The 18890-nt window shown below is 45.0% G+C and overlaps 1 protein-coding gene across 2 annotated transcripts in view; it reads left to right on the top strand.

The window, feature by feature from the left end:
* Positions 1-18890, top strand: part of RBM20 (RNA binding motif protein 20) — a gene marked incomplete at its 5' end in the record, with an annotated part of 104510 nt that overhangs the window by 61524 nt on the left and 24096 nt on the right. For both annotated transcript variants that reach the window (XM_084264479.1, XM_084264480.1), the window contains one exon: positions 17398-18589. In XM_084264479.1, coding sequence (XP_084120605.1) covers positions 17398-18589 — 1192 coding nt within the window. The remainder of the gene's footprint in view (positions 1-17397; positions 18590-18890) is intronic.

The raw sequence follows: 18890 nt of genomic DNA on the forward strand, positions 1-18890 counted from the left end.
CTGAGATTTTCATGCAGTGTTTCACATTTACATTCAGCTGCTTTATGTTAAATACTTCAGTGTCTTTTCTTAACGTGTAAGTATCAGACAGAAGAACATACATTATAACCAACCACCCTGCTTGCATTTTTGTTGACACTTTCCTTCTCCGCCCAGCCCCAAGACTTACCACCTTAGGGCAGCTTTGAGCCTGCCTTAATTATCCTAATTTTAAACTTTTCTGTCTTCTCCATTGCATGATCCATTTATAGACTTGCTGTTGCTTGACCACCTTCTCTCCTTGTTGATCAGGAGGCCAGGAGGGCTGTTACTATGCCCTCGCTCGTGCTTGGGGTCAGCAGCCATCCCCAGTGCAAACATGGCATGCACAGGACAGGGGAAGCGCCTGATGCAACCTGGCTGTGCTCCCTGCTGTCTCCTGCCTTCGTGGTGCAGGTGATAAATGCACCTGGAGATGCTCCAAACTGGGCAAATCGATAAGCCTTTCTTCCTCAGCATGACTTTTTGGTCCTCAGGTGCCACAGTATTCACCACACCAGCTGTGCAAAACCCAACAGAGAAATGAGAGATGAGGAACCAACAAGACTGGCAGCCCTGAAGCTCGAGGCTGTCTTACGCTTTGCTGTTGGGAGACTTTTATTTAGGACAAAATCTATGCAGTACGTCTGATGCTGCCCCAGGGAAAGCTGCTGGCTCTGTTCCCAGGGTTTCTGATCCCATTTCAAGAGTCAATTTGATTGGTGTTGCTTCCCAAGGCTTCGAGCGTGTGCTTTGTCTGTCCCGGCCCCCCAGTCCCTCCCCCGTGGTGCGTATGGAGTTGGACACCCTACATGTGCCCATATAGGGAAGGGTGTAACTATCTTGTTGACATCGGCTAATCCAGCCAGGCATGCACAGGGGCAGCAGAGTGTGATGCTCACATGTAGCGTGGCAGATGGCATTCAGGACTGGCTGTCTCCATCACACCCCCCAAGACTGACATATAAGACAGGGAAAGAGCTTTTTTGCGTACCTCTGCGTGCTCCTGACAAAGCTACTGAAGAGCTGGGCTGTTGTAGCCACCCTCATTCCTGGAGGAGAAAATTCAGGAATCTTTCCAGTGCTGCAAACTGATGACAGCTCTGCAGTACTGAATTTATACAAGGTCTGTGTGTTGCATTAGGTGAAGATAGCTGTGCAGGTACAAGAGGTCTTGTTGTGTTAGTGAGAGCCTGACTGGCCACGTCCTCCTTTTCCAGGTGTATGGCCAAATGGGACAAAACCCAAGTAACTGCTTTCTTACTGAGTTTTCATCAGTGACATCTAGGCAGCCCTCTGTAAGTTATCCATACCCTAATGCTGGAGCATTATTGTGGGAATGACTCTTTCAAACTCCAATGATGCAAAGGAACCCACTCCAGGAATGGAGACAACAAACAGCTTTGCCTTCAATAGACAAATCGGGCAAAAGCATCTGCGAGTGTTGCTGGCACAGACACCATAGGCTAGGCCAGCTCACAGCCAGAAGACCCAACTGAAGGCTTGCTATATCTGATAAGAGACTTCAAGACTGATCTGTTGTGCTGGAGGATTTTAGATAATCCAATTAGGAGATCCAAACACGAGGTATCTATGGAAACAGCTCAAGATCTTTTTACAGTTGTGCTTAACAGTATTTTCAGCTGCTGTCCCATCCACCAGATTGTTTCCCTCTGATAATGAACTGCTATGCTCACTGTGGACTGCAACGCAAAACCCAGTGGGAATGACAGAAAAATAGGAGAAATTATGTGAAAGCAAGTAAAAAGCCTGTAAATGGAAACTGTCCAGCAGTAGCATGGGAGGCCAGTGTTTCTCTGCAGTGAAAGGTCTTCAGTTCACATTGCATGTATTTGGGGATTTACTGCTCCAATTTAACTGTTTTTTTCCTGCTAACTCATCTTTTTTCTTTGGAGCTAAAATACTCACGTTAAAGTATTTGATTAGTTGAACCAGCTACAGAGCAAGCGTGGATGGCCAACACGAGCAAGCCCCACATGCTTCCTTCTGGGCATCTGGAGGTTCACACTCGCTTGTCACCTCAGCTCAGTAGAGGTTTTCTTGATTAGAAAGTACCATCAAACCTGACCCAAGGTGTAAGACAGAGGTCTCATCCTGTGACACTCAACGGGTGCTTTCAGGTTTCGCAGCTCATCCCAGCGAGTGTGATGCCAGGGAGCAAGAGGGACCCTGACCCTGGCAGCAGCACCGCTGTTGTCTGAATGGTTTATGGCAGCAGTATATCTGATGCTGCCCACCTCAGGAGCCTTAGTTGCTACAGACACTTGAGCAACTTAAAAAAAAGTTAGAAAAGCAAAACAAGTCCATATCAGCCATCTAACAGCAGTTGCACCTGTAATCCTAGGAGGCTGTCATAAGGTTGGTCACTGTTTATATCATGTTGAAAAGGATTTTTCAACTTTGTATGGATTTGCTAGTAGTCCTCCAAACATGGCAATCTCCAGGCAGCCAAACCCTTGGGAATCACAGTTCTGTGGAGTATTTCTGGTATTAGTTAGTTCAGATATTGATATGTAAGGCAAGTGTTCAGTTTTCCTGTTTGCCATAAAGCTGTTGATGAAATTGTTTGATTCCAGTCCCAGTAAGGAAACGTTTGCTGTCCTGGTCAAATTGGGCTGTAATGGTAGCTGCAAAAAGAACTGCAGCTGGATTTTTAAAATCATTTGTTTGAATATTACTGTACAGAGTAGGATGAGAGCTCAGGAGGAGTGACTGGTGAAACTGTTTTACTGCATATGGCATGAAAAAAGTTGAGGTTGATATAGTAAAACCCTTTAAAATAACTTATTTGACTGTTACAGAAATACAGGAATTCTTGCAGCAGATTCAACCACAAATCTGTCTGTCTGCCAGCATCTCATTTTTTAGGGTATTACAGAAAGCATGACTATAACTCTCATTTTTGTGGAATATGGAGATAAGCTTCTTCCAACCCCCATCCTGTAGATGGTGGTTTATGCCAGGAGATTTTCAGGCTCTTGTTCCATCCGGACATGGGGATGTGTCACATATTCTTCAAGTGGGGATGCTCCCAAATCTGGACATCTCTGTCCTTTTTTATTTTTTTTTAATTCTGCTGTTTGGATATTCAAATTGATCCGTCACATCCCTGCTTGGCTTGCAGTGATGCATCTGACTTTTCAGGATGCTTTCCAAATGACGCATTCGTGGTTTTTGTAACAGTAACACTATGACCCAGAACCTCCGGAGATAGGGGCAGAATTTTAAATTCTTTGTGCTTGCTGTAATAAGAAGAGATTTTTAATGCATTAAGGTACATTGGAGTCCTGAGATTATGCTAGGCGATTTATATGAAATAGGTCGACCTCTGGATTAGAAAGCCATGCCTAAACAATCCCCAAGTAGATTGTTAGAGAGCAGAATTTCCTGAAAAGTGTACCACTTACAGGTCCCCATCAGATATACTACTGTCTTTGACTCAGTGATTTCTCTCCATGTGTGCCACCTGCTCAGTTGCAATTTCTTCACAGCTGCATTACATCATCCTTTTTTTGGAAATACGAGTGGTCTGAATGATTTTACCTTTTTTTTTTCTTCCCATACCCCCACCAGTACTCACGGGCTGCCAGTAAGCCTTTCTAGTCTCACCAGCCCCTGGAAGCATCATACTACTATAGGAGAGGGCGACAGGCAGTTGGAAGACCTTGCAAATGTCTACAAGGTGGGTACTGAGACTAGCACATCCTTCACATTTGAAAGGAATGGAGAAGCTCCCAGCTGAACTTGAATCCCATGAGAGGCTTCACTGTCTCTCTGAAGCGGATTTACTATCAAAAGTAACATTATTTTTGGTTGTTTTAATTAAGGTGGCAAAAAAAGACTGAGAAGGTGCCTTATAGTTAATATTAACTGATTTATTCTGAGGAGCAGATCTTTCCAGGGGGTGGCAGGGGTGTGTGGGTGGGGAGGGAGCTGCTGCTTTGTTTGTGTTTTCAGGGTTTTTTTGGTTGTTATTTGGTTTATTCCCCCCTTCCTCCCAAGCTCAACAGATAGATGAGGGACATGTCACAGGGATGAGATTTGCCAGATTGCCCAGAACGCTGTTGTTTTGGGGCAAGTTCTTTCTCTGGGTGTGAAGCGAAACACGAGTATCTGATGACAGATGAAAATGCAGGTTAGGGAAAGCCGTAGAGCTGCGAGGGTGAATCTTTTACCTCTCCAGAGAGATCAGCGGGCGCACACTCTGCGTGCTAGGTAGCGTATTCTGAAATCAAATCACCCGTGTTACTCGCCTCGTTTTCCTTCCTCATCGGTCCGCTCCAGCCCGCTGGAAAAAATCTAAGTCCATCTGCTGACACAGTCCAGTTGGCCAGCCCTGCCCGTGCCACCGATTGGGCTGGCAGCTGCAGGCAGGGAGGAACCAGCAGCCTTCAGTCGCAAGCCATATGCGGGCAGCGGTGAGGATTAGCTCTGCTCCTGGCCAGAAAGGTCTCAACGCGGTTCCCAGGCTGAACTCGCCATATGTGTTTCACGTGACTGTCCTGAGGGTGACGTGAAACGGAGGCTTCAGATTCAAGTGAAAATTGGTTTGTGTTTCTTCATCCTGTTTAATGTAATGCAGATGTAGAGGAGAGCGTGAGGGTGTCTGTGCTGAGGGGAGAGATGTGACAGGCTGTAGAAAAGCCCTGTAGGTTTTACTAATTCCTTCTCCTTCCCCAGAATTTTCCGCTGTTTCCTGATGGGAGTTGCATGTGCGAAGGAATGGACCACCTGTTAGGCGCCTCTCCCCTTTCTGTCACAGTCTTTGTCATCTCTTAAAGATAGGGTTGGCTTTATTTGGAGAAAAGCCAGGAACTTGAGTAGTAGTTTTCTCCTTTTGGAGAGGTAGGGAGACGTGGCATCTAAAGAAAGAAAGGCGGCAATAAAGAACATTAGAAAATGTGGATGGAGACCCCTCCGGGCTCCGCTTTCTTTTAAAGGTATGAGATGTGTATTGGTAGGCCAGTTCAGTTTGTGGTTTGCCTTACTGCAAAGTAATTTTGGAAACGGCATCCTCTGTAGAAGGATCATGTCATGTGTAGAACGTCACTGCTGTTGCGAAAGATTTCCAGACTAATGCTGTTAATTGCAAAAAGAAAGTTTAAGAAGTTGTGTCGCGGCTAAACAGCTGTAAGGAGTGTGGTCTGATGGGCTGAAGGGGATAATGTTCCCTAGGAATATTTGGGTTTTCATCTTTGGATGTGGGAGAACAGCTCCTTTATTTCTTAATTGACATATATGCTGTGGTATGTTAGAAGCAGGGATGGGAAAATAGGGTTTTTTGTGTCTACGTTAGCTTTTGAGTAATGTGACATATGGAAAAGGTCAATAATTTTGACATCCAGATGCAAAGTATAAAATATTTTGGTCTAGGAAGGTGCAAAACTTGGTCTTGAAAAGCTTTGGTGTAAGGGGGGTGGATGATCAACTGGGGAGACCTCCTGAGATAACTCATCAAATACGCATTAAGGATGTGGTGGTTTTGCATCAGCTCTTGCCCCTGCTTTGGTTCCCAGCAGAGCCTGTGGCGCAGGTCAGTGTTCGTGTGGATTTGGGGCAGCGAATTAATGCTGGACAACGGATTTCCTTTCTGTTGACCATTCCTGAGAATGCAGACATTAGCCCAAATAACAACAGCGCCTTTCCTCAAAACCTCAACTGCCCTTGGGAGGCAGCAAGTCTGAGCACGGACAAATTGCTCTGGAGTTAAAACACGACGCATTTGAGTGGGCTTTTAAAGAAATCATTGGAACTTGAGCGGGGTAACGCTTGCTTCCTTCCAGAGCAGAGGGCGCTCTCTGTAAAAGTTGGTCCCTCTCGGTCTTCGTTAGTGTGCTGCATTTTTTTCCATAGTTCTCCTAATTAGACTATAACCCTCTCCCTGGTAGGATCCTATGACGTTTCACTGTGCAGGAGCAGGATTTTGGTGCCGATACGTGAAGAGACTGAGAACATATGGCATAAACATCAAGGGATATTGTTTGCCATCCACACTCGCTGCGTGTAATGCAACAAGACTGGCTCCCAGCAGCCACGTGATCCGACGTCCAGTCCTCCATTTAGGGTGGGGTGGGTTGGTTTGGGATTTCTTTCTTTTTCATTCCTAAAGTTGTGACTTTCTGGAAGGAAGCATGTAAACAGTCTAGGGGCACAGGGAGCAGGTAGAATGTCAGCGGGATGTTACCGGGAGGCATGTGCGCAACACTGACATCGGCTCCTGGCCGCGCTTCCTCCGCACCAGCTTGCTGTTCCGGGCAGCCCTACATGTTGCGAGAAGGTAGGATCGCGTCGTGCCACCCGTGTCCTCCCACCGTCGTGCTGAAACACCTGTCTTGCCCGTCTCCAGCAAGGAGGGACACTAATCTGCCAAGCAGAGTATCTTAGCGAACTTTAAAGTTGAATTCTGAAGTACAGCTCTTGCCGTGGCGAGGGGGAAAGGCAGGTGTGTGCGCGGCTCTGGTGGTAGCAGCTCGCCGGGATCTCAGATGAACGATACGATCTGGTTTTTCTGCAGTAGCTTCTTATAGCACTTTAGGTTTTTTGTAATACCAGGGATTTTATACTTTAAAAGACATTCCATACCAAATTGTATCCTATTGATTTGCCATGGTTAACTGCCCTGTAATAAGTCTCCTAGTCTGTGTAAGTAGACACAAAGCAGAATTATGTCAATGTCGTTTACAACCAGCGGGCACAGAAATGTGAAAAGAAGTCATAGTATCAGAATACTTCTAACATGGTAGAGTTTGGAAATACTTTCGTTAGACTGTGAATAGAGCTCCCTGGAGTGTGTGTGTGTGGGGAAAAAGCATCAGAAGAACATTACTCATTTTTTTGTTCTGTCTCGTTTAGTTGGGTTTTTAATAACTGATACTTTATACTTCAATACAGGTTTTTATTTTCATAAGTAAAGCCTGGGAAATAAATAAGATTTTTTTTTTTAAATAACTTTCTTAGACATCTTTTTCACACAGACAACTGAATCTGAGTCCCGGAGTGTTTAGAGATTAAGATACATCAGTAACACAAGGTGTAACACGTACCATGCTGGCCAGCACAATGAATTACAACCTGTTAATTTCTCTTATGTTGTGTAAGCTATTTAGACATACAGACTTCAGCTACTGAGCAAAGTCTGTGCATTACAGTAAAAAAGGACAAAGCCAGCAGGCAGAAATGAAGAGGCAATAACGCACTGCTTAACCAAAAAGTAGTGGCTGGCCGTCTACATCAACAGTTTTCTCAGCAGGACTGGGCAGATGCCCAGTGAGTGTCGTGGATGGGTTAATATCTTCACACTTTTTCCTTCCTCACAGCTGCCACATGCAGTGCTCTGAAACCTGATATTTTTCATCAAAAACTGGTTCTTATTTTCTGTCTTATTATACTAATCAATTTTACCGTGCGGAGCTTGGAGCGTATTAACTGTCAGTTACTCCTAATTAATACTGAAGGCAGACAAGAAGGGAGAATAAAATAATTGATGTTATTTAATATAAAATGCTTCTCTTGATTTTGCTTCCTTTGTGGAAAACTCTTTTGGTCCCTGTTCAAGATTTATGCACCGGCCTGTTTTATGTTTTGTTTCACAAGGTTGAATTGAATGGCAGTTTATTATTCAAGACAATAAATTAAAGTTCTCAAAGCCAAAGAGTTCCAGCAGTTCTGGCACAGGCTGTTTTCTGCCAGGAGGAACACAGTCAGGTCTGATTCATACCAACTGCTGCCCTTTAACATAAGAAAAATAAATAAAACCTCCCATATATCTTTCAAGATTCACATTAAAATTTCTTTAGCATAGAAACTGGGATGTAGTTAAGAAAAAAGTGAGCAACATTAATTGCAAAACAGATAACGAGAAGCTTCTAGGCCAAAATATACTGTGTATTAATTCCATCTAACAATACGAATATTATGGCCTAGTATTAGAGGCAGATTTCAAAGAGATCATGAAAAGAGAGCAATCTTCTTTGATGTTTTATGTTTAAATTAAATATAACTGAAAAGGGACACAAGAGCATTGCTCTTGTTATAGTGAAATCAGGAAAGGCTTTGCAGTACGCTTCGGTAACAGCTGAATTATGTCTGGGCTTCATAAGATTCATGTATAATTTATGTATACCAGTAATGCGTGAGGCTATGTAAACAATAGGAATTTATAACATTTATGTGCTTTTAAAATATACATAAAAGGAAAACTGAAAAATAGGCCTGAGTATATAGTTACGTAATATGTAGCTTCGGAAATCCACAGAGGTTCTAGTTTTCTCATCAGAAATCTGATTTAAAAAAAAAAAATTAAGCTTTCTTTTTTTAATTTCTTATTTTAAATTGCATTGTTTTAAATATTAGAAGAGAAAGCAAATAATAATGTTGGCCGCTATTCCAGCGTGTCTCCTCATGCTTGCTTGTTCTGTGGTGGTTGGAAACACGTAGCATTTAACAGCTTTTAGAGGAGATGGTTATACTACCTTAATTATGAAATTCTTGTGATGCTCCTGGGTGACTTTTAGTCATAAGCCGTAGCGTTCCGGCTGACCCAGGGTACAAACAGAGGAGGAGCTCAGGTTTGTGCGTGATCTCTGTGGCCTGTGCGACTGCCATTACAAATGCTGACTAATGCTGTCCTGGAGACTTAATTTACTAATATGGTGTTCAATTAAACTTTTCAAAAGTATCACTGGGACTAATATTTAAAGATGAAAGGAAAAAATAGGTGGGTTCAGTATTTTGGGGTTTTTTTTTCTACGCATCTCAATCCTTTCTTTGAGCACAAATGAAGCTACTTAGAAATAAAAATCTTTCCCTGTACTTCACCCTTTCCACACTTATATGTAATTTTCCTGCCTACAAACTGAAGATACTACCTTTGTAAAAAGGCTTTACGTTGTCTTACATTACTGTGAAATAGAAACGGTTTATTCAAATGAGGAGTTATCTGCCTACCGCATTATGCTTCCTACTTTGAACACACGAATGCAAACGGCCGTGCCCCAGGCAGTGCGAGATATCCATACACTCAAACTTAGTATTTCTGTAGTGGTTAACAGTATCGTGTGGCAAGCACATTAGCAGAAGGTACAGTGAGATATTACTGTAATATCTTTTCTAGTAAGTACTATATGCCAAATATTATTTTTCAGTTGGGCATTTGCCTGTGCGGTCATGTGAAAGCCCTTTGAAGAGTTTCTGACTTCTTGTGGTGTTTGTGTGGTGGGTTTTTTTTTCAAGGCTGCATTTTGGGTTTTTTTTCCCTGAAGTTTTAATAAGCTTTCTAGATAATTTCTCCCAGATTTCTTTTATTTTTGAGTGGGTGCTGGGAGCAGAGCTGTGAACACAGAGCCATTCGGTAGAGCGGTGGACACGGTCCCAAATCCGGGGTGTGTTTGCTGGAGTCACTCTCTTTGTTCCCACAGGGTTACCTAGCTCTGTCAGTGCTAATCCCTGTCCATCTTCCCTCAGCCTATGGATTTATGCTACCGTCCACACCATTTTTTCTCCTGCTTTTCCCTCCAGGACAGCTTACTGTGCCGCTCTGCCTCTGGGCAGACCCCCAGGCTGTGCCCTTCTCTGTCTGGGACAGGAGAAGTCTCCAAGCGCGGCAGCAGTGCTGCCTGCATGGGGTCCATGGTGACTGGGTTACTGGGGACCCCCACCTGGGATGCTGGTTGGCAGGGACAATCTGACCAGGGGGCTTTGCACCATAAAGGGTATTGGAAGAAGCCTAGATGAGAAGAGCTGTTGCAGGAAGGGTGCTGGGGAGGCAGGCGCGGGCAGTGTGGCACCCTCAGGCTGTCACGGCATGCCCTGAAAGCTCCGTAAAACTGTGACACGATTCCTATGCTAATTTAGATCTTTGCAACGTGTTACATACAGAGGGCACTGCTCTGGTGTTGTAGCTATTTCTGACAGCTTTTAGCATACATTTAAAATACAGTTTTTTTAAAAAATACATGTCTATAACTTCAGTAAATAAAGAATTAAGTTTCCTTGGGAAGAAGTTGCAAATAGATTGTCACAGTACAACTAAAGGAATTTGTATGGCTGTCTACTGAAGTTTAAAACGTAGACCAATGTTCCTGTGTGCACACTAATCCTCAGAGGCATCCTTGACATACTGTGGCACAGCATCAAAACCAAAAAACGTTTAAATGTCATGGAACAAAATCATGAAAATCACTGCCAATAGCCCTGGGTTGAGGTGGTGCATTCACTAGACCATGTCCCCTACTTGAAAGGAGTTGAACTTCACCTAATTAAATGTTTATGGAGAAATGTGTTGTGTGAGGGGAAGCAGCAAGAAGGCCAGCATACGATCTGGAGTTCCATGCAATGTAAGAAATGTATTTCTAGGGTAAAGCATATATTGAATAACAGGGAGGAAGTGTGAAGGACAGTGCAGGCTTTGGTAGTACCTGGTTTTGTTGTTCTTGCACTGTAAGTGTGGTCTGTTGTTTATGGCACTGGATTCAGCATTTGAAAACAGTTTCAGCAAAAAGAAGCTGATGTTGCACTAAAGAAATGAGAAGATATAGTTGACATTAAGTAACAACCCAAAACAGCTTTCCTAGAACTACAGAGCAAGAGTTGTTAGTAAGAAATCAGTCTCAGTAGAGATGATCCTCCATTTGATTCTTGCAACTGCAAATGGAACAGTGGCCTTTTTTATTAGCAGAAGTGACTGTTGAGGAGGAAAGAGTGATCCCTTCGGCATGCAAAGCAGAGCTGAGAGGTGGATAAGATGTCCTTGAATTAATGGTTTTTGGAGAGAAAATGAAAAGGTGCATTGTGGTTTCCTTCTTGGGAGCTTTCGTCTGTTCGACATTTTCATTGATGACTTGGGTGAACAAAGCATCCAAATCTGCAGCTAGTGCCAAGAGGAGAGGATTTGCAAGTGCTCTGGAGGCAGCATGGGAATCCAGAGTAATCCTGACAAACCGAATCTGACATAACCTGGATGCAGTATTGATGAGGACAACATGAAATGGTGATATGAGAAATGCACTGGACATTCAAAAGGAGAGAGGACTGAGCCAGCCTTGCCTGTGTGGGAAGTCAGACCAGCTGAGCTGAAGAGATCGCCCCACACCTACATCTCTGGGCAATAGCCCAGGGTTACCAGGGGACTATGAGGCTGTACTGTTATGAAGAAAAGCAATCCTATTGGGCATTACAAAGAAATGCAGCACACAAAATGTGCAGAGAAAGGAGGTGAGATGGTTGGAGACAAGATTTGGTAGCAGGTGCAGGAAGGTAAGAGAAAGCCTTCTTGGTGTGCACTGGAAGACTGGTTTATGCTGTTAACAGAGAGCTACCATAGGCTTTAGGAGGAGCTTTGCAAGGGGAATTGTGCAATTAATTGTCCCTGGAGGTCATGAAATCTCCACCAAAGAACGCTCCTAAGAGCAGATTAAATAAACATGCCAAGAGTGGTTGAGTTCAGCTTGATGCCACCTCAGGAGCTGATCTAACTATCCTCCTAGCATCACTTCCAATTTTATTTCTGCGATCAGAACCTTTATCCAAGACGTAGTCAGTGTTTGACCCTTTATCTTGCCCCTTTCCCAGAGGAAATTGCCTGACTTGTCTGCATATGAACAAAGGTAAATAACATTTTGGCAGAAAGTTTCAAATGAGCAAAAAAGGACTCTCAGTAGGAGGCAGGCACTTAACTCCGATCAGCTTTGTAAACCTTCAGTTTAGCAGTTCTGTGACAGCATTTTACTTTTCATCTTCCAGCTAACTGTTAGGCTGGATGATTGTCCAGATAACAAGAGTTTACCATTGCCAAACACACGCAAAACTCACTTGGCAAAGCAGGAGTGTACATTGGCTGATGTTTTGGTTTACTCCCTCAATAGTATAACGGAGGGCTTTAGAAATCGTTATTTGGGATAAGAAGGGTTTTACTTGCAGTTTATATTTGTATTAAAGTAGCTTAAGATTTTAGTGCTTCCCCATCATTAGCTGAACTTACTGTGAAACGTGATCTCTTTTTAATCAATTCTAACTAGAACGTAGCAAATAAAAAAAAAATCTCAGTGGCAGATGATGTCAGAGCTTAAATTCTAAAGGTTGAGAGGTTTTCTCCTTTCAGCAGATTTTCCAAGCTTTTCTGACCAAGAAAGTAGTTTCATTAAAGCCTGAAGAAAAAGAAAAGTCAATTAGTCCTGGCCAGATGCAGTCTAGAGTGTAGGGGAAAGCTACTGGGTTCAGTTTTTAACCAGTGCACCAATCTTTATTGACATAAATCCTCGGTTTAAATGGCAAGCAAAAATGAACGTAAACCCTGTATTCTTAGTAGGACCAATAAACAGCATGGCATTAAATATCATTATAATAATTAATATATGTTGTGGAGATTGCCACGTTTTGTCTTTAAATCTACCAGTGTTTGAAATCAGCTTTGTAGTTCCCTGGAATTCAAGAGGACGAATTCTGTCCTGGCATAAGTGTGTAAACTGTCTCTGAAGTACTGTCAAATGGTGCATTTTTATTTGAAGACTAGGTTTACCCCTAATACTTTATCAACTTCATCTATATAACAGTTGATTTTCTTTATTTTAAAGTGTTTTTTTTTAAATTTGCTTTTTTGTGCAGTGACAATTCTTTTGGATGAGTTTAGAGAAGGCAGCCCCATGTGTTCTGAATAAATGATACAGTACAGGGTGGGGATGTTCACACTTCGGCATGACAAGATAATTGATTTTGTGCTTAGATAAATAGGAAATGGTTCTCTCTGATGTGCTCAAGAGTTCTGAATTGAAAATGTAAAGTTTGCTGTTAGAAAAAGTGATTCAGAAACAGTTTTTGTGGCCAAAAGCTGGCATGCTGTTGCAAATACGGTCTCACATCTAATACTGTGCTGATGCAGAGTAGCCCTATATCTAGGATACTTGGGTATATTAATATACTTGGCCATTTAAAATCTTAAATAAACATAGTAATGTAGACAGCTTGGAAAAAAGTGCACATTTTGGAACAAAAAATATTAAATAATTATCTTTCACAGATTTTCACACATAGAGGTAATTATGTGTAAAGGAAAATGTGTCATGGCAGAGGGAATGCAAAAATCTTAGATAATGTGTAAGATTCATGGAAAACGCAAGAAAACAAATTCTGCAGCACTATAAATTAGTCCTTTTTTTTTAGATATTCAAATTCACATCCTATACTGCATTTCAAATATTTCTGAGTATAAATGCCCCTAAATAAATAGTTACAGCTATTAACATAACCTCATTAGTTCAGATTTTTTTATTTATTTCCTAATTTTGAAAGGTGCTGGGCAGCACTTTAAAATCCTTACTTCTGACATTTGAAAATAAAGCTCCAGGTTGCCTGCCTGTTCTAATGGACATGTTTTGTGTTCAGGCTTTTCATCACTCTTGTAGACAGGATTACTCAAATAATCCAGCCATCTAGATACTTTACCTCCAACACTGTGTGTTGCTCCCTGTTCTTGGATGCTAAAAGCATAATAAGGATTACAGGGGTAGCAGATGGACTGAATTGATTTATAGCAATACAGCCTTGCCAGGGTTTGCAAACTCTTTGCGGGTATTGCAAGAGTTGAAGCGTATCTTCAACTCCTGCCTTTCAGAGCTGTGAAAAAACTTGCCTGGTTTAGGGCTTGCTTCGAGGAAACTGTACGGCAGAGCTCCTGCCTGTCCTGATTTTGGTAAAGACCGACCATTTCTGGCTTTCCTAGTTTGCAAAGAGGGTGCTGGTGTAGCCCAGCTGTACAAGTAATGTTAAATAAATAAATGAAGAGGACAACTTCTGTTTACTTTTTACATCGCTGACCTTATAATCGGGAATGCTTTGCGCGGGATAGAGCTAACTTTGGCTGACGCAGGCTAATTCCCTGGGTGCTCAATGGGGAATGAGAGCTTTATTCAGCTGCTTTGAATCATCTTGCGGCAGAGACCCCCCACGAGCAGGCGGGGGCTGCGTTTTGGTAACGTGAGGATGAGCTGGGGGGGGGAGTGTGAGTGGTGAGCTGCCCCCGCAAAACGCCTTAGCAGAGTGTTATCTTCACTTGTGTTTGCGGTTTCCTGTAGTTTAGTAAATCTGTGGCAGGAGTATTTACAAAATGATGGTATCAAAGGCATAAATATTATGATTGTGGAACAGAAAGAGAGAAAGAAATTTTCAAAGCTGAGCAGGCTGGCCCCGTTTCACTTATGTCCTGTATTTCATAACACAACAGAAATTTGGGTGTTGCTCTAAAAGACGCTTTATAGACAGCTCTTCTCTCGACCTCCCATCTGCATGTCTTCTTTTCCCACTGGCACACGAACATGCCCTTCCTTCTTTGCATTGATGAGAGGATAAAATATTCTGTTTCTGTTGTGGGAGGATAAAGCCTGCAACTTGAAACACCCTGAAATCTGGAAATTCACAAGAGACAGCTGGATTTTGAAGCTGTGGCCATTCCCAAACCTATTGGTGCAGGGAACACCCCTCCTCACTAATTCCACCCCTCTGCAAGTGGCTTGGAGGCTGCAGCTTCTCCTTGCAGCATTTGTTTTTCTGCAGGTAAGGCCGCTCCCTGTAGCTCCCCAGTTTTCCCCATTACTGGCTTGTGGTCCGGGGAAGAAGCAGGCAGAGGGAGAGGAGTGCCACCTCCCTCCACAGCAGGGCCCTAAAGCTGTTGTGCTGAGCTACGCAGCTGTTCAGGGCCCTCCTGCCCTTGCCTTCTCCATGCCCCACTGCAGAGCCCAGAAATGAGTGCAGAGTTGGGGAGCAGGAAGCACCCCGGGCATGCCCTGCTTAGGGCACCGATTGTGCACGGGGGGGTTCCGAAGTTGGTCAAAATATGAGGAGGCTGAGGGAGCTTCAGGGCTTGCGGCAGTGTCAAGTGAGATGGTTTCACTGGAGAAAGGGAGCCCGTGCCCATGTCCAGCAGGTAGCTGCCTGAGTTGGGAAGCGGCTGCAGCTGTCGGGATATGCATGCTGCTGCGTAGGCTTGCAGCACGGTGGGATTAGATTGCTGGGAACAGGAGTCATCTGCGGCTCCTGAGCCTGAAAACATCATATGCTGGCTACTGGCTTTTCTTTCTACTTTAAGACCACCAGGCAGTTCTTATTTGCATGCTCTATAAAACTTTTTGAAGAGTTTTACAGCTTACTTAGCTAGTGATACCTTCGGTACGCTACAAAATGAAGCGGTTGTCAGTGGCTGGGCCAGTCCCACACACCACATGATAAACCAGGACACCCCAGATGCTGATGGCACAATACAGCCTGGTCACATACCATGTCCCCCAGCAGTGACCACAGTGTGTGTGCCAGTGTGGGATACTCTGCTTGCCGAGCCCCTCACACCCCTTGGGGGTCTTCCGTAGCTTTTGTGGGTCCTCAGGATGTCACGTGCTGGTATTTCTGAGAGTCTGTGATGTTTTGACTGTGCTTGCACCCTGACCCTCATCCATCAGCAAATTTACAGCATGCTGTGCTTGTAAGTGCAAGTCAGAGTGAGCAATGAAAACCTCACGGGAAAACAAAAGGCACCTCAGCTCTGAAGCACACTGATGTCAGCTTGTGCTGGCAGGGAGTCTCATCATTACATAAGGATGCACTTATCCAAACTCCGTTTTGTATTTTAGGAGACAGATGTGCCTTGCAGTTGCTAGTGGAAGTTGAACGTTAAATATGAAACCCATTCATTTTCTCTTAGTCATACTTTGGATTTAAGCAGATGTTTTCCTAATTTGTAGTTTTCAAATGTAGCATGCTGACAAGACATTTATCATTAACTACAACTTCATCCATGCAGTTTAACAAATTGGGCAATTATTAACAGCGAGGCTTGTGTGGCGGTTGATGCATAGCTCCTGCTGCTTTGAAAGACCTAAATTGAAACTCAATACATTTTTACAATATAAATTAATTGAGCTTTGGACCACATTGCCATTATTCCAGTGCTCTCTGCTCTCCTTTTCAGAAGGAACAGCCATTTGTAATGTGCTGAGTAGCTGTGCTGTCTGCGAGCAGAGGCTTCTGGTCGTGGAAAAAATGATGGCTAACATTTTTCTGGTAGGGACATGAAGATGGCTGGTGGCAGCCAAGTGTAGGCAGCATGGCATACAGAGGGAGTGTGGCTGCGGGACCGTGTTCGTACATGTGGACTGTGCTGGCTCAGCCACAGATGATGCAGGAGGTGTCCTGGAAGGGTGTGGGGTGGGGGGGGTGGAGCTGTAAAAGCGGGGTGCGTGCAGCTGCCTGGAAGCTTGTGCTACCTAATGTTTTCCATTATAACATTTCTCTCTTGCTTTTAACTTTGCTAGTCTTTACCCATTTTTTTTTCCTGTTTTACATTTGCAGGGTTTGATGGGGTAGGGGAAGGAAGGGTTGATGGTGATGCTGTGCATTCGTTGGAGTGTCTAAAGGTGATTCCCAAAGCCAGGAGCCACCATATGCTTGAAAATATAATCTATTTTCCCAGCTCCAGAATTCAAGCAGGCAGCTTAGTCATAATTTTTCATCCCATGGACGGGACTTGAAGGAGAACACTCAAGGACTCTGATTTCTAGAAAGTATAAAGACCTTGATTTTTACTAGCTGGCACTGCAGAAATTTTGACTTACATGCCAGCTGAACTGGGAAAGCTCTTTAGGATGGTTTGTTCCTAGTTGCTCCAGCTTCTGGCAAACCATTTGCTTTTCCCCTCTATATTTGCAACTGCACAACAGGGAAATTACACACTTTGTTACAGAACAGGCTGCCATGCAGACTAATTAAATGAGAACTGTAAACAATTAAATTAAAGGCATGTGGTGTATTTCATCTTGCTTTATGCAGCCACATGTGCTAGGTGCAAAACACCTATAGGGCTGGCTTTATAGTCCTATTTGATGTCCTTTTCCTCATATCCCTCTGCTCTGCGAAAAGGGACTCACAGAAGCATCGCAAAATCATTCAGGAACAGCAGTGTCTCAGCAGAGAGGCAGGAGGCTGCATAATATGCAGAAAGAGAGGAAATAAAAAACAACAACATAGATTTGGGGCTTGTGTTGCCACTGTTGCTGATCTGCATTAGAGGTGTGAGACTTAGGGCTTCTTAAAATGAGCTGAAGGCCTGATCCAGAGGGATGCAATTGGGGTTTTAAAGAGAGATCTTTGGCATAGTTGTCTCCCTAGTAACTTTTGGATGGAAACAGATGTGGCAGCAGATGTTCAAGGGAAGATGACAGGTTATGGCTAGGTTGTCAATCACCACCTTGCTTTCCCTGGGTTTAGACAAGCTAAATCTCCAGAAGCGGCTGCGTATCCCATGCCAAGCTTTAGCAGGAGGCGAGCACAGGTAGATGTTGAACAAATTGGGCTAACCCAGATCCTGATCCTTTGCAGTGCTGCCAAGCTCCTGGAGAAGAGTCCGTTCTCCGTTGGCACCCCGAGCCCCCTGCTCCCCTCGCCGGCGAGCCTGCAGCTGGCACAGCTCCAGGCACAGCTCACGCTCCACAGGTTGAAGTTGGCTCAGACCACTGTCACCAACAACCCAGCGGCTGCCACCGTCCTCAACCAGGTGCTCTCCAAGGTGGCCATGTCTCAGCCACTCTTCAACCAGCTGAGGCACCCTACTGTGATGAACACCCCGCAGGGCCACGCAGCAGGGCAGCCGCAGGGGCCTGGCATCGCCGGTGCAAGGTTCCCCTCTGGTGGCATTGCCTTTCCCACCCAAAGCCCGGCCTTAGCCACGCCAGGGGGCAACCTGGGGCCCGTCCAGGCCCAGACCCCCAATGCCATCGTCATGAGTCCCTTTGGAGGTGTTATGGCTCCAACCTCCAGCCAGCAACCCATGGTGGTGGGTCTCAACAAAGCGGGTGCCTCCACCTCCACCTCTGCCACTGCTGCCATGGGAGGCTTTTATGAGTACAACAAACAAAATGCCACTGCTGCTGCCCCTCAGGTGTATACCTCAGAGGGGGACCAGCCCAGCCAGCATGGTTTCCTTGCTGGTGGGACCCATGCAGCCTCCTCAGTGGCGGGGCCACGCTATGAGGGTCACTTTGGGGCTCCCAGCCAGCTGCAGCATGAGGCAGCAGCGGCCTTTCCCAAGGAGGCCTATGGGGCGGCAGCACAGCATGGGGCGGCACGGGCCTTCCCCAGCGACCCACACACCGGCTCCCATCCGAAAGGAGATCCCGGCCCTGTCTTGCATGGCAGCGGTACAAGCAACCAGTGGGAAAACATCCCTAATTTCCCCAGCCAAAACAAGCCTGACCTCGTGCCCGGCGACAGCCTGTGGCCGTCAGCGAGTCAGCAGCAGTATGAAATAAGAAACGAGCTCTACAACCCCGAAGAGCCGACACCTGACACAAAGTTCAGCACGGCCACCCCCCCTGCCTTCGGCCGCCTCAACCACAGCAAGCAGAGCTTCAGCAGCCCTCGCATGAGGCAGAAGGAGGAGCGCAGTGGCGGCACAACTGACCTGCCCGCCCGCTCCCTGCCACCGCACCAGCTGGGTGACCTCTGCAGCGTGGCCCCTCTCCACTTCCCTCACGTCTGCGCCCTGTGCGACAAGAAGATCTTCGATCTGAAGGTGAGTGGTTTTAAGGTGCTGCGGTTTGGACCTTTGAACGGGCTGCCTGGAGACTGATCTGGCCACCAGCTCCTGCCACCCCTTCGTTGCCACCGGCGTCCATCACCATGGAGGTGCCCTCTTGAGAGAAGCGGAAACAAAGGGCCATAGTTTTGCTTAGAGTACCGTACATCTGTTTCATGGCAATTAGTGGGGTTTCAAAATCTGGTTTTGTTTCACATCGAGCTGTGAAAGACAGTGAGCTTACAGCGCTGGCGTGAGAAATGCTGGCAAGGTCTGGGCTGGGGTCACAGCTCATCTC

Source organism: Gallinula chloropus, assembly GCF_964237585.1.
Source record: "Gallinula chloropus genome assembly, chromosome: 5".
Classification (NCBI taxonomy): domain Eukaryota; kingdom Metazoa; phylum Chordata; class Aves; order Gruiformes; family Rallidae; genus Gallinula; species Gallinula chloropus.